Source organism: Aedes albopictus, chromosome 3 (assembly GCF_035046485.1).
Source record: "Aedes albopictus strain Foshan chromosome 3, AalbF5, whole genome shotgun sequence".
In the NCBI taxonomy this organism is placed as follows: Eukaryota; Metazoa; Arthropoda; class Insecta; order Diptera; family Culicidae; genus Aedes; species Aedes albopictus.
Window position 1 is genome coordinate 180,467,170 of NC_085138.1, and position 16,341 is coordinate 180,483,510.

The window sequence follows — 16,341 nt, forward strand, 5'->3', positions numbered from 1 at the left end:
AATATGTTTATTCCACAATAATTTTGAATCAAACCATATTCCCAAATATTTATAATCATCAACTTGCTCGATTTCATGACCATTAAGATACAAATTAAAACTGACTGTAGAATGTTTACGTGAAAATATAATAAATTTGGTTTTTGAAACTGAAAATGTAAATCCATTGTTATGAGCCCAAACATCAATATTGTCTAACGTACATTGCATAAAATGTCGAATAATTTCTCTGTTTTTACCACTGATAGATAAAACTTTATCATCAGCAAATTGATAGAAATAACATCCATTTGGAATAACTGATGCCAAATCACTTGTAAATAAATTATATAAAAAAGGGCTCAAACAAGAACCCTGGGGAAGTCCAAAGTAGCTATATCTAATCAATTTTGAAGAACCATTGTGATAAAAATGCATAATTTTAAAAGAAAACAAATTATATATAAAATTACTTATTAAATAAGGAATTTTGAAATTATTTAATTTTTGAAAAAGTAAATCAATGAGAACAGAATCATAAGCTCCTGAAACATCCAGAAAAGTAGAAACTACATCCTGCTTCTTATTAAAAGAAAGATTAACTTGGGAGGCCAAAAGTGCAATACAATCACGAGTACTAGATCCTTTCCTAAAACCAAACTGCGATGAGGACAAAATGTTGTTATTCTCAGCCCATAATTCAAGACGATTTAATATCATTCTTTCCATAAGTTTCCGAAGGCATGATAATAAACTAATTGGTCTACGACTATCAACAAACGAAGGATCCTTACCCGGTTTAACTATACTAATAACCTTAATAGCACGCCAGTCTAAAGGTAAAATATTCTCAAAAAGAAATGAATTATATAATGCTAATAAATGTAATTTTCCATCAAGCGGTAAATTTTGCAGCACTATGAATTTTATACTATCAATCCCTGGAGAAGTGTTATTTGTTATGGATAGAGCTAAGTTAAATTCTTCTATAGAAAATGGAGCACAAAGCTCAGGAAAGTAATTATATGTTTGATGATTTTTGAAATTTATAAACGGAGGAACAAAATCTGGACAAATCTTAGATGAAAATTTATGAATCCAATCTTCAGAATATTCCAAAATTTTTGGAGAGGAAGAATTATGATTTCGCAAATTTCTGGCAACTGACCATAATGTAGATAAAGATGACTCTCTATCAAGATTTTCTACAAAATTTTTCCAATAATTTCTTTTTTTGAATTTAGTCATTCTAACAAATTGAGCTTCAGCCTTACAATATAAGAAATAATTTTCCCTAGAGCCAAAACGACGAAATTTTTTAAAAGCATCTGATTTATTTTTTAAAGCCAATGAACAATCACTATCCCACCAAAATGACAAGCGTTTATTTTTAGATGATTTGGAAAAATTCTTAAATTTTTGAGATTTACATAAACTACGAATTAATATTTCACAAAATAATTTATAGTTTTCAAGTGAAGATACAGAATAATCAAAGCTGATTAATGAAAACGAAATGAGATCAGCAAACCTAACCCAATCCACATTTTTGCACAGATCAGGAACACATGATTCATTAGATGGTTGATTATTATTAGAACTACAAATTTCGATCAAAATAGGCAAATGATCACTACCATTAGGATCATTAATAATCTTCCAGGAAGAAATAAATGATAAGGAATTAGAACAAAAAGATAAATCAATACACGTATGATGGACAGGAGGAACCGAAATTCTAGTGAATGATCCATCATTAAGAATATTTAAATTGAATTCATCAACCATATCCATAATCAAATTTCCTCTACCATCAGTTTTATCACTCCCCCAAGCAATATTATGTGCATTGAAATCTCCAATTATGTAAAATGGAGATGGAACATTATCTAGAATGTATTTAATATCTGATAGTGAAAACGATGAATTTGGAGGAATGTAAAAACATACAATGGAAAATTCCATGTTATTATATTTTAAAGAAACAGCAATGTATTCAATTGGTGGTGTTCAGTTCGACATCAGCCAAACTGAAGTACAGTCAGCGGCGGCGTCTAGCAGTGGCAGTTACACATTTGCACCACGAGAGCTCCGCCCATCCAACCAGCGACGATCGAACGACGACGACGAAGTAGAGCCCGAACAGCGAACGGGCGACAATAAAACCAACAGTCAAACAGCAAACAGCGTCAGTATTCTTTCATCCGTCGTCGAGAAAATCACACAACAGCGAGAGCGAAGCCGAAGCGAAAGAGAACAATTGGGTTCCACGTGCGGACCGCATGATCACGTCGACAGCAACGAACGTCGTTGATCGGAGCCGACCGACCAGCCAATAGCGTGATCGGCGCGTGGCTCCACCTTCTCGTGCGGGCTATAAATATAGTGCGCATCGTGGCAGCAGGATCAGTTTTCTGCGAAGCACCGAAGAGTGTACATCAAAGCTAAGTGAAGAGAAGATGAATATAGAGTAGTTTAAGTAAAGTTCTCCAGTGTTTGTTATCCGCTCATCGCACATCCGAAACATCCCTGATTCCACCAGAGTTATTCGGGATTAATTTTCCTCTGAGTTATTTGGAAATAATTTTCCTGAAGTTATTCGGAAATCAATTTTCCACCACAGCCTTTATCAAGGCTTATGAGTTGTTCAGGTTGCTGCTAGCAGAGGCTAGTCCAGCTCAACCACCGAGGCTTCATGAGGCGAAGCCCGGCCAACGTGCGGCCATCATCCTGGGAAGGAACGCGAGGGTTCCTGCTCCCACCCGGCTCGGTTCCTGAGCGGAACGCGAGCACCACAACGTAGCCAGCGCAGTACAGTCCACTGCCATCCCGTACATGGATTTGGTCCTTCGAGCCGGATACTCGAGTGCGAGTGTCCGAATGTGTCATCGACGGTGATCGGTGGTTGGATCGGATGAGTGGTGATTGGAGGCAAACACGGAGAAGATAGCAAAGTGATTGAAAGACAAAGACAATAAGTGAACAAGTGACAGTTAGTGAGAACTATAACGAACTAAAGTGAATTGAAGCTAAAACAGTGAAAATGAAGCACACACCAATGAAGTCGTCCAAGATGGCCAGCTCTAGTGAAGAAGATCTGAGCACTCTTGTACAGTTGCGTGGCATGGCACAAGGTAACATCACGCGCATCAAGAACATCTTGACCCAAGCCCAAGCGGACCAGGCTCAGCTACCTTCCGCTCAAGTGAAAGTGTACTTGAAGAAAGTGGAAAGTGTCTACAACGAGTACCATCAGCACCACCAGCAGATAGTGGCACTTCTTCCTTCGAGCAAGAAGGAGGAACAGAACGAGAAGTTCCTGCAATTCGAGACGTTGCACGAAGAGGTGTCCATCATGCTCGAGACCCTTCTCGAGGCTCAAGCCGCACCACCTGCGGCGCAACAAGTGCAGCCACCGGCGAACCAACAACTGTTGGTCATCCAACAATCTCTTCCTCGTGCCATTCCCACCTTCGACGGGAGGTACGAGAATTGGGAACGGTTCAAGATCATGTTCCGTGATGCAGTCGACCGTACCAACGAAGCACCTCGAATCAAGCTGTATCACCTTGAGAAGGCCCTCGTCGGTGATGCGGCGGGAATCATAGACGTGAAGACGATTGCCGATGGAAACTACGCCCACGCCTGGGAGTTACTGGAGGAAAGGTTCGACGATCAGCGGCGAATGATCGACATCCATATTGCTGGACTGCTCGGAGTGAAGAAACTTTCGAAGGAGGATTTCGGTGAGTTGCGATCCTTGGTCGAGTCTACCACTAGTCACGTGGAAAACTTGAAGTTCCTTGACCAAGAGTTCACCGGCGTCTCTGAGCTCATTGTCGTCCACCTAATCGCACGTGCACTGGATCCTACCACGAAGAAGTTGTGGGAGTCAACGATAAAGCGAGGAGAACTTCCAAACTACGAAGACACCATACAGTTCCTGAAAGACCGCGTCTCAGTTCTGGAGAGATGCCGCGATACGGATGAAGAAGCCAAGGCACAGCGTACATCGGCGAAACCAGCTACGAGGAAGCAGGCGTTTCCCAATGCCAACGCAGCGACAGCTCCTTCATCAGCGGATCAGCGGTGCACCATTTGTGATGAAAGCCATGTGACGTACAAGTGCTCTGTGTTCAACGGCTTGAGTGTGAGTGATCGACTGGCCAAAGTCAAACAGAAGAACGTGTGCTACAACTGCTTGAGAAGTGGACATAGCGTGAAGAACTGCCCATCGAAGAAGTCGTGCTCCAAGTGCAACAAGCGGCACCACACCCTGCTCCATTTGGAAGGTGGTGCAATCTCGTCGCAGCCTGCGAATGAAAATTCAGCGAATGGAGTTCCAGGATCAGCCCAACCAACGGCGTCGGCTGTCAGACAGCAGTCGGCCGAGAACCAGCCATCAGTGACAGCAGCGCATTCCAACAACCCGGTGAACCCAGCGAGCCAGGTGGTGTTGCTCACTGCCCTTGTCAACGTTATGGACCATCAACAGCGGCCTCGTGTGTGCAAAGCCCTGCTAGACTGCGGATCTCAGGTGAGTTTTATCTCCCAATCATTTGTCAATACTCTTGGTATTCAAGTGGAAGAAGTAAGTGTTCCGATAACAGGCATAGGCAGTGTAAGGTCGACAATCAGGCAAAAATGTACCATAAACGTCCACTCTAAATGCAGCGATTTCTCCTTCATGTTGAATTGTTTGGTCTCGCCGAAGATTACTGGTCAGGTTCCGTCGGTTAAGATAAATTTGGAGAATTGGGATCTTCCTCAAGGTCTCAGGCTGGCTGATCCATCCTTCTATGAACCTAGCCACGTTGATTTGCTCATTGGAATGGACTGGTTCTATGACATTATGAAACCAGGGTGTTTGAAAATAGACGATAATCTCCCTAGCCTTCACGACTCTAAGCTTGGTTGGTTAGTCGGGGGCAAGTTGTTTGACTGTTCTTCCAATCTTGTGCTGAATTCCTGTGCCGTTCGAGTTGACCCCGTTGAAGAACTAGTGCAGAAATTTTGGGAAGTTGAAGGTGTGTCTTCAGAGGTGGTTCTGTCCAGTGAGGAAGAGCAGTGTGAATCGCAGTTCGCATCAACCCATCGTCGAGACGACAGCGGTCGTTTCATCGTTCAGCTACCATTGAAGGACAACGCATCTCAACTATCGGATTCCCGTACCATGGCCTTGCGACGATTTTTCCTGCTGGAGTCTAAACTACAACGTCATCCAGATTTAAAAGCCCAGTATGATGCCTTCATGGACGAGTACGAATCTCTTGGGCACTGCCGGGAGGTTCAAGAACGCGACGATCCTCCTGGAGTTCTGAAGTGGTATCTTCCCCACCATGCCGTCCTCCGCCCATCGAACACAACTACAAAATGCCGGGTGGTATTCGACGCATCTGCAAAGGTGGCCGGATTGTCCCTCAACGATGTTTTGATGACCGGATACAACGTTCAGAGCGATTTGTTGTCTATCATCCTACGGTTCCGGAGGTATCGATACGTTATGAGCTCCGATGTAGCCAAAATGTACCGCCAGGTTGCTGTAGATCCCGCTTTCACTCCACTACAACGGATTTTTTGGAGAAGGTCGCCCCAAGACCCACTACGTGTTCTCGAACTAACTACTGTGACATACGGAACGGCCTCAGCCCCTTTCTTGGCCACGCGATCTCTGCTGCAACTTGCACGGGATGAACGAGAAACCTTTCCGCTCGCTTCCGCCGTTGTCGAGAAAAATGTCTACATAGACGATGCTCTTTTTGGTTCCGACGATTTCCTACAAGCATGTGAGCTTCGAGATCAGCTGATAGCCTTGCTCCAGTCCGGTGGAATGCACCTTCACAAGTGGTCATCCAACACTAGTCAGCTCCTATCGCCCATTCCCAGTGAAGATCGAGACAGCTGCGCATCTTTCAGCGAAAGTGGCCTCAACGAGGTCATCAAAACCTTGGGATTGATGTGGAATCCTTCCACAGACGAGTTCTTGTTCCGATCATCCCCTTCAGAAAAGGCCAGCAGACCCACCAAGCGTCAAGTCCTGTCCAAGATTGCCAAGATTTACGATCCGCTCGGACTTATTTCTCCAGTGGTGGTGCTGGCAAAAATAGTCATGCAGAAATTGTGGATCAGCAAGCTGAATTGGGATGATCCGTTAGACGATACCCTCCAGAACGAGTGGGAGAACTTTCTGATGTCACTGCCAACTTCGGAGCAAATTCGCATTCCACGCCATGTGTTATCGAACAAGGCGGTGCGGTACGAATTGCACGGATTCGCGGACGCGTCCCAGAAAACGTATGGGGCATGCGTGTATGTTCGCTCAATATTCCCTGATGGCACCGCATCGACGAAGTTGGTCAGCGCTAAGTCTAAAATTGCACCGATTTCACCCCTGACAATCCCTCGAAAGGAATTACTAGCAGCCCTTCTTTTGTCAAGATTGATTAATAAGGTCGAAGCAGCGTTGGAGATGAGTTTCAGTTCCATCGTTCTCTGGTCGGATAGCCAAGTTGTATTGGCATGGTTGCGCAAACCGCTTGGCAATCTCCAAACCTTCGTCCGCCACAGAGTTACAGAGATCACATCGAATACTAGTCACGTTTGGAAATATGTTCGCACGGATCAGAACCCCGCCGATACTGTATCTCGAGGACAGTCTGCAAGAGAGTTAGCTAACAACGAGCAATGGTGGAATGGTCCTCAGTTTTTGTGCTTCGTGGATTACCCAGAAGAGCGGCCACAGTCACTCCAAGATTGCGAAATTCCCGAACTCAGGGTTGAGCTAGCTGCACTGTCGGTCATGAACTACGAGGAATTCCCTGTGTTGACAAAGTTTGCTTCGTTCCGGAAATGCCAACGGATTGTTGCCTACATGCTACGCTTCATTTCGAACGCTCGAAAGAAGCAGGCCGACCGAGTGATGTCCCGGTATCTTACTATTCCTGAACTACGGGCGGCATCAAATTTGATCGTTGGAGCCATTCAGCATCAGGAGTTTGCCAAGGAGATCGAGTGTGTACGAGCAGACGAACCCAACCATCGTCTGAACAATTTGAAACCATTTCTCGACGAGGATTTACTGCGAGTTGGAGGTAGGCTTGGTCAGTCTCAGCTTCCATTCGGAGTGAAACACCAGCTAATATTACCAAGCAACAACCCCATCGTGCACGGTTTGATAAGCGACGTCCATCGAGAGAATCACCATGCCGGAAACTCCATGGTACAATACCTTTTGCGACAACATTTCTGGTTGATCAACGCGAGATCGACAATTCGAAAGGTGCTGAAAACCTGCGTTACCTGCTTCAGGACGAATCCTACCACAATTGATCAGCAAATGGGAGACCTACCATCGTATCGGATTAACCCAGCGCCAGTCTTCGAGAGGGTTGGGCTTGACTTTGCCGGACCAATCTACGTCAAGCAGTCAGTTCGAAAGGCGACTCCGGTAAAGGGCTACATCTGTGTCTTCATCTGCATGGTGACAAAGGCCATGCATCTGGAAGCCGTGGAAGATCTGTCCACAGACTCGTTCATTGCGGCTTTTCAACGATTCGTGTCCAGACGAGGATATCCGAAGGAAGTCTTCTCCGATAACGGGACCAATTTCATCGGAGCAAGGTCAGCACTGCAGGAGCTCTATCGGTTATTCAAGGAGGAGACGACCCAGAACAAGATCTTCGCGTATTGCCAAGCAAAGCAGATCGTTTGGAAGACCATTCCCCCAAATGCGCCACACTTCGGAGGGCTTTGGGAGGCCGGTGTGAAAAGTGTTAAAACAGTGCTCAAAAGGGTTTACCAATCCACCTCCCTAACACTCTCCGGACTATCCACCCTGTTGTGCCAGATTGAAGCAATCTTCAACTCGAGACCACTTTATTCCCAATCTAACGATCCGACGGAACCTGAAGCGTTGACCCCTGGACATTTTATTGCCAACCGTCCACTATTAGCAATTCCCGAACCGTCTGTAGTAGGTATCCCGACCAATCGTTTGTCCCACTGGCAGCACATACAACAGCTTCGCGAACACTTCTGGAAACGATGGTCGAGAGAGTATCTCACCGAATTACAAGTGCGAGGCAAATGGACCAAACAGAAAGTTAACATCCAACCGGGAATGGTTGTTCTCCTGAAGGATGACAATTTGCCCCCACAGTGCTGGAATCTGGGCCGGGTAGAAAGGGTACACCCGGGAACCTGGTAAGAGTGGTAGACGTTCGAACGAAGACTGGTACATTTAGACGACCTATACATAAGCTTGCGCCTTTGCCTATTTTGGACAATGATCCAAATTTCCAAACTTCCACTTTTTGCCGGGGGGAGAATGTTCAGTTCGACATCAGCCAAACTGAAGTACAGTCAGCGGCGGCGTCTAGCAGTGGCAGTTACACATTTGCACCACGAGAGCTCCGCCCATCCAACCAGCGACGATCGAACGACGACGACGAAGTAGAGCCCGAACAGCGAACGGGCGACAATAAAACCAACAGTCAAACAGCAAACAGCGTCAGTATTCTTTCATCCGTCGTCGAGAAAATCACACAACAGCGAGAGCGAAGCCGAAGCGAAAGAGAACAATTGGGTTCCACGTGCGGACCGCATGATCACGTCGACAGCAACGAACGTCGTTGATCGGAGCCGACCGACCAGCCAATAGCGTGATCGGCGCGTGGCTCCACCTTCTCGTGCGGGCTATAAATATAGTGCGCATCCCGGCAGCATCATCAGTTTTCTGCGAAGCACCGAAGAGTGTACATCAAAGCTAAGTGAAGAGAAGATGAATATAGAGTAGTTTAAGTAAAGTTCTCCAGTGTTTGTTATCCGCTCATCGCACATCCGAAACATCCCTGATTCCACCAGAGTTATTCGGGATTAATTTTCCTCTGAGTTATTTGGAAATAATTTTCCTGAAGTTATTCGGAAATCAATTTTCCACCACAGCCTTTATCAAGGCTTATGAGTTGTTCAGGTTGCTGCTAGCAGAGGCTAGTCCAGCTCAACCACCGAGGCTTCATGAGGCGAAGCCCGGCCAACGTGCGGCCATCATCCTGGGAAGGAACGCGAGGGTTCCTGCTCCCACCCGGCTCGGTTCCTGAGCGGAACGCGAGCACCACAACGTAGCCAGCGCAGTACAGTCCACTGCCATCCCGTACAGGTGGAATCAATGGTAAATTTAAATATTTGAACTCAATTCCATTACGAATACCAATTAAAACTCCACCAGATGGAACGTCTCTATCTTTTCGAATAATGTTAAACGAAGAAATATTTAATTGTTTACATTCCACCAACCAAGTTTCATTTAGACAAAAAATATCTACGTTATGATTTGATAATAAAATTTTTAATCTGTCAATTTTAGGTAGTATACTACGACAATTCCACTGCAATATATTTAATTTGTTAGAAATTATGGAAGCCATTAAAACGAAAATAAGGAAGCAATGAGGGGTCCAAAAGAATTCAATTTTTCAAGAAGGGAGGCGAAAAAGGGTAAACATTTTTTAATCAAATTTTTCCAAAATTCACTAAATCCTAAAATATCAACAATTTGTTCCAAAATGTTTAAAATAGAACCTTCATTTTTTTCAACACTATTTGAAGAATGATTATTATTATCATTTTTATCGGCTAATGGTTCGTGGCCATCTACTCTTTGAAACCCAGGTATTGTTTGAGAAGGAGATTTCAATGACGGAAAATGTCTTTCAGAAGATGTAGAAGGACATGGATTCAAATTTTCATTGTTTCTGCTAGATAATAAATTATTTCGTTTTCTCTTAGTTGGCGGTTTGTATACAAACTGATTAGAAGTTTCATCAAGTTCATCATTTTCACAATCAGATAATGTTTCATAAATATTAGGGGTAGTAAAATTATCAGTGTTCTTTAAAATTTCTGAATAAGATAATTGGTTTCTAATTTTAATTTGCTGGTTGAATTTTTTTTGGTTAGTTTTGTAAACTGAACAATCTTTGACTGAATTATGTTGTTTTTTGCAATAAATACAAACATCAGAATGTTTGACACATTCAGATGAAGAATGATTTTCTCCACATTTGGAGCATTTTGGTTTGTTGGAACAAAAGCTAGATGTATGTCCAAACAAAAGGCAATTAGTACAATGCATGAGCTTTGGAAAGTAAAGTCTCACGTCAAAAGTAACATTATTTACTGAAATGATATCGGGAAGTACTGACCCAGCGAAAGTAATCCTAATACAATCAGAATGAATGTATTTAGAACTATTGCCATCAAAAAATAATTTGGATAACCGATGACAATCTAAAACTTTTACTGGAGGGATAGATTTATTTTTGAAAATACCCAAACCAAAATTTGAAATATCTTCACAAGATAAAGTTTCGTCATAAATGACTCCACTTATTTCACATGCGTCGCAAGGTGCGTACACACGGTACAAATTGCCAAATAAATCAGATTCGAGGAGAGCATTAGCATCACCTCGAGAACCGAAAACTACCCTTAATTTATCCAAGGAAATCTTTTTGATTTCCTTAACGGATTTATAACGTTTATATACTTCTGCAGAAATGAGCAGAACATTAATTGGTTTATCCTTTTTTCTAAAATAAACAGGATAAGGACCAAGAAAAGTGGACGGAAAAATTTTCACCCTAGAAGATTTGGATGTTCCAGCAGGAGCTGCAGAATCATCCTTTTTGGAATTTGGAGAATCCCCGTCGGTTTCCATAATAGGAAATCAACGGGGAATACTGGTCAATAAAAATAAACTCACAAAAAATATTTGAAAAAAAGAAAGGTAATAAAATAAAAAATAAACAATAAAAGAAATACTTAACCAAATCAAAATATGCCTTTCTTGAAAAGCTTCTTATCCAAGGAAATTCGCTTGAACAGCTTTCAACTTGAAACTCCTGTTCTCCAAAACGCAAGGAAATCCAGCCGCGTCACTCACGACACGTCAAAATCGAATCTTGCATTCACTTCCACCGCTACAGAATCTCCACCGCTGCAGAACCTCCAATCTTGCACCGCTACAGAAACCTTGAACCGCTACTGAACATCCAATCAATCGATTCGTAGTCGTATCACCGTTCTTCAGAAATCCTCGGAAAAATCTTCACCCTGAAATGAAGGAAAACTGTCAGACGTGAAAAAACACCGCCTTGTTTTATCAAGGCCTACTACAGCAATATCATTTATTTAGTTAACATCAAATTCATGGTAATACTCAATCAACAATTTGCCGCCATAATACTCAATTTCCAGCTGCAGCTCTCCATCCTCGGTCACGCCCAACACTCGCCAGATCACGCTCCACCTGGTCCGCCCATCGTGCTCTCTGCGCTCCACGCCTTCTTGTACCAACTGGATAGTTAGCAAACACCAACTTTGCAGTGTTGTTGTCCGGCATTCTTGCAACATGCCCTGCCCATCGTATCCTTCCGGCTTTGGCCACTTTCTGGATGCTGGGTTCGCCGTAAAGTGCAGCGAGCTCGTGGTTCATCCATCTCCGCCACCGCCGAAGATCGTCCTTAGCACCCGTCGCTCGAAAACTCCGAGTGCTTGCAGGTCCTCCTCGAGCATCGTCCATGTCTCGTGTTCGTAGAGAACCACCGGTCTTATTAACATCTTGTACATGGTACATTTGGTGCGGGGGTGAATCTTTTTTGACCGCAGTTTCTTCTGGAACCCATAGTAGGCACGACTTCCACTGATGATGCGCCTTCGTATTTCACGGCTCACGTTATTGTCAGCCGTTAGCAAGGAACCGAGATAGACAAATTCTTCTACCACCTCGAAAGTATCGCCGTCTATCGTAACATTGCTGCCAAGGCGTGTCCTGTCTCGCTCAGTCCCACCTACCAGCATGTACTTTGTCTTAGCCGCATTCACCACCAGTCCGACCTTTGCTGCTTCGCGTTTCAGGCGCGTTTGTTCTAGCACTAATATCCATGTCATCCGCAAAACAGACAAATTGGCCGGATTTCGTGAAGATCGTACCCCGGCTGTTGAGCCCGGCTCGTCGTTTAACACCTTCCAGGGCGATGTTGAATAGTAGGCAGGAAAGTCCATCACCTTGTCGTAGTCTCCGTCGAGATTCGAATGAACTTGATAGTTCACCCGAAATCCTTACGCTGTTCTGCACACCGTCCATCGTTGCTCTTATCAGTCTGGTAAGCTTCCCGGGAAAGCTGTTCTCGTTCATGATTTTCCATAGCTCTGTGTGGTCGATACTGTCGTATGCCGCTCTGAAGTCGATGAACAGGTGGTGCGTTGGGACCTGGTATTCACGGCATTTCTGGAGGTACGGAGGTATTCACGGCATTTCTGCTCCGTTGTCGACCGGCCGTCGATGAAACCGGCTTGGTAACTTCCCACGAACTCATTTACTTTAGGTGAAATACGACGGAATATGATAATCTGGGATAGCACTTTGTAGGTGGCATTCAAAATGGTGATCTCTCGAAAGTTCTCACATATTAACTTGTCGCCTTTCTTGTGGATGGGACAGATTATCCCTTCCTTCCACTCCCCAAGTAACAATTATACTTTTGTGGCAATCCTGAAGTAATTTCTAAGATAGAATAATAAAACTTAGCAATAAAGCTCTTTGTTCTGCGAATCCGAGATAAAATAGGCATAAAACATCCATAAGACTAATCTGGCCCACTCTTCAGGAGATCTTCAAAGCTGCTTTCGAAGACTGCTTTGAAACTAGTTGTGTTGATGTACTTGCACTGATGATTGATTATAAGAACTTCATTAAACTTTAACAAGAATAGCTTGAAGCATGTTGATCTTATAGCTGTCTTTCTCAAAAGTGTCAACAGTGCATAATAAATGAAATGTTTTACCCAAGCATTTTGCAGATTCAAACAAATTTTGTTTCATGGATGAAATGTTAATTGAACTGCAAATTAATTTTCATCAAATTGAAATGGCTAAAGCATCAAAATTGTCTGACAGATCATTGATGACAGGGAATCAAAATTTTCCGTGCCATACCCACTTTTTAGTTGATATGCCGCCCAAAACATACGAAAATAACAAAGCGCCCCAAAAATAATATCAATTATTATTATACGAAGACATCAATTTCCTATAAAAACAAAAGGCTACGCCACTTTTTCAATTCTATCTAAACATGGCTGCCGTTCCAAGCGAACAAAACTCATGCAGCCGCCATCAATTGTTATTACCTTTAATCCAAACCCCCTCAAAACAATGATGGAACCAAGTCACCTTGCATGAAAGCTACAGCCTTTATTGAAGATTGTTTTTACTAGTTATGATCTTAAGGCAGATTTGTTCGTCTTAAATGAAACTTATTCATTTTATTCAAGAGTAACAGCCTTTGACAAATGTTTGTTTACGTTTTCGGTGCTAGAAAGTTGTCTCTGTACATTTCGCGGTGTTTCGCGTCAAGGTGTGCCAATTCTATTTTGTTTCCCTGTATTTTTACAAATAATAATGAAGTGAAACTTACTAAAACTACACTATTTGGCATGAGCTTGAGCAGAGTCACAGTAAGTACCCATTTCATTTTCGATTCGCATAGCTGTGGCCTGTGTGAGGAACTGGTTGAAGGCAGGACGACAGCAGCCAGCTACTCGCATTTTTGATTGGCCGTAAAATCATTATTTCGTTGACATGATAACTTTTTAGCACAAGAATGGCTAAATTATCAGTGAGCAAACATGTTTATGTGTTTATATTTGCATGAGAACGAAGTTTTTCAACCAATTTGTCACATTCATTATTTGGATTGATAAAATAGTTCGTTGTCTTATTATTATTTCGCATAGTTCTTGTTCCAGAGTAATGGCTCTAGCTCAAGAATAGAAGGCTTCAAGAAGTTTTTAAAGGAGGATTAGCCACTTGAATTAACGAAGCATAAACTTTTAATAAAATATGTTGATGTTATGTGTTGGAAATAACTTCAAATGCGCCTTAAAACTTATTATAAGATTCAATGCTCTTGTAAATTCAGTTGTTTTATGCGCGAATTTCAAAATTAACTTGAAGACAACTTAAAAACCGGAAACGAACGAAGATTGTTTTCTCTTGATAAAAACAACTACAAATGTTCCATGAATTGATCATGCTGTGATAAAGCTTCCATAAAAATAGTCAAATCTAAAAGGAATTGAAATTGTTACTTGGGTCCTCTGGTAGCTGATCGGTTTCCCAGATCTTGACTACTAACTGGTGCAGACAGGTGGCCAACTTTTCCGGGCCCATCTTGATGAGTTCTGCTGCGTTACCGTCCTTACCAGCCGCTTTGTTGTTTTTGAGCTGGTGGATGGCATCCTTAACTTCCCTCAGCGTGGGGGTTGGTTCGTCCCCGTCCTCTGCTGCACCAACATAGTCATTTCCTCCGCTGCCTTGGTCCTCCGTGCCTACATTCTCTTCGCCATTCAGGTGCTCGTCGAAGTGCTGCTTCCACCTTTCGATCACCTCACGTTTGTCCGTCAGGAGGCTCCCGTCCTTATCCCTGCAGATTTCGGCTTGCGGTACGTAGCCTTTGCGGGATGCGTTGAGCTTCTGGTAGAACTTACGTGTTTCTTGTGAATGGCACAGCAGTTCCATTTCCTCGCACTCCGCTTCTTCCAGGCGGCGCTTTTTCTCCCGGAAGAGACGGGTCTGCTACTTCCGCTTCTGTCTGTATCGCTCCACATTCTGTCGGGTTCCATGCTGCAGCATTACCGCCCGCGCTGCATCCTTCTCCTCCAGAACCGCTATGCACTCCTCGTCGAACCAATCGTTTCGTCGACTCCGTTCTACGTACCCGATAGTGCTCTCGGCTGCGTTGTTGATGGCTGCTTTGACTGTACTCCAGCAGTCCTCTAGAGGGGTCACATCGAGCACACCCTCGTCCGGCAACGCTGCCTCGAGATTCTGCGCGTATGCGGTGGCAACATCCAGTTGCTTCAGTTGCTCCAGATCGTACCGGGGCGGCCGCCAGTACTGTACATTGTTAATAACGGAGAGTTTTGGGCGCAGTTTAATCATCACCAGGTAGTGATCAGAGTCGATATTAGTGCCACGATAGGTCCTGACGTCGATAATGTCGGAGAAGTGCCGTCCGTCCATCAGAACGTGGTCGATTTGAGATTCCGTTTGCTGTGATGATCTCCAGGTGTAACGATAAGGGATGCTGTGTTGGAAAAAGGTGCTACGTATGGCCATATTTTTGGAGGCGAAGAAATCAATGAGTCGTAGGCCGTTTTCGTTCGTCTGCTGGTGGGCGCTGAACGTACCAATCGTCGGTCTGAATTCCTCCTCCTGGCCTACCTGAGCGTTCAAATCTCCTATGATGATCTTGACGTCGTGGCTTGGGCAGCGATCGTACTCGCGTTCGAGCTGCGCGTAAAATGCGTCCTTGTCATCATCAGTACTTCCGGAGTGTGGGCTGCGCACGTTTATTATGCTAATGTTGAAGAATCGGCCCTTGATCCTCACCCTGCACATTCTTTCGTCGATCGGCCACCAACCGATCACGCACCTCTGCATATCACCCATCACTATGAAAGCTGTTCCCAGCTCACGTGTGTTGCCGCAGCTCTGGTAGATGGTATGATTACCTCTAAACGTTCGCACCATGGATCCTGTCCAACAAACCTCCTGCAGCGCTACGATTCCGAACCCGCGGTCCTTCAGTAGATTGGCGAGTATGCGGGTGCTCCCAATGAAGTTGAAAGATCGGCAGTTCCACGTACCGAGTTTCCAATCGCAAGTCCATTTTGTTCGCTGGGATCGTTGCCGTTGGTCTCGGTTCGTATTATTCTTTTTACGGCTGGCTCGTAGGGCCTGACACCAACCCCCTACTTTCCGGAGGACACAGTGCACAGTTAAGCTTAGTGTCGTTCCCTGGCACTCGGACGTAGATTAGCCGTCCCTAACATGGGGATCAGACGCTGTTGTGAGCCGCTCCTCCTGGAGAGCAGACGCTCAGGTTTGCCGAAGCAAACCCCCCCTTCCCTGTCAGCCTACGACCAAAGCTCCCACCGGGGTTGGTTACCCGATCTTCCCTAAGGTTGCTCATAGTTTCCGGCCGGTACGCGTGAAGGTAGGGATAGGAGTTGCTGGGCAGAGGCTAGTGGATCACAATGGGATCTGAATTGCGCAGCATACCCAGCCTTTACCGTGCCAAAGCTGACCGGTAACAAGAGCTTTTTAACTACCAAAACGCCAAAATTAACGAGGGGCAAAAAAGTTATCAAGTTATCAGTTAATAACAGAGGAAATGTTTATACATAAAACACTTCACTGAAAATCAGGCTCTGTCGTACTTGGGACGTTACTACAAAGAAATGTAGCCCTTAGAATAATTGAGCTAGTTTTCAAATTCTCTTCTCTACTGGGTGGCTC

General features: G+C 44.2%; 1 protein-coding gene across 1 annotated transcript; it reads left to right on the plus strand.

Annotated features, from left to right (window-relative positions):
- Positions 1–3,022: 3,022 nt before the first annotated feature.
- LOC134290469 (uncharacterized) lies at positions 3,023–8,185 on the plus strand. Its single transcript, XM_062857618.1, has one exon. The coding sequence runs from the start codon at positions 3,023–3,025 to the stop codon at positions 8,183–8,185; it is 5,163 nt and encodes a 1,720-aa protein (XP_062713602.1).
- The last annotated feature ends 8,156 nt before the right edge of the window (positions 8,186–16,341 follow it).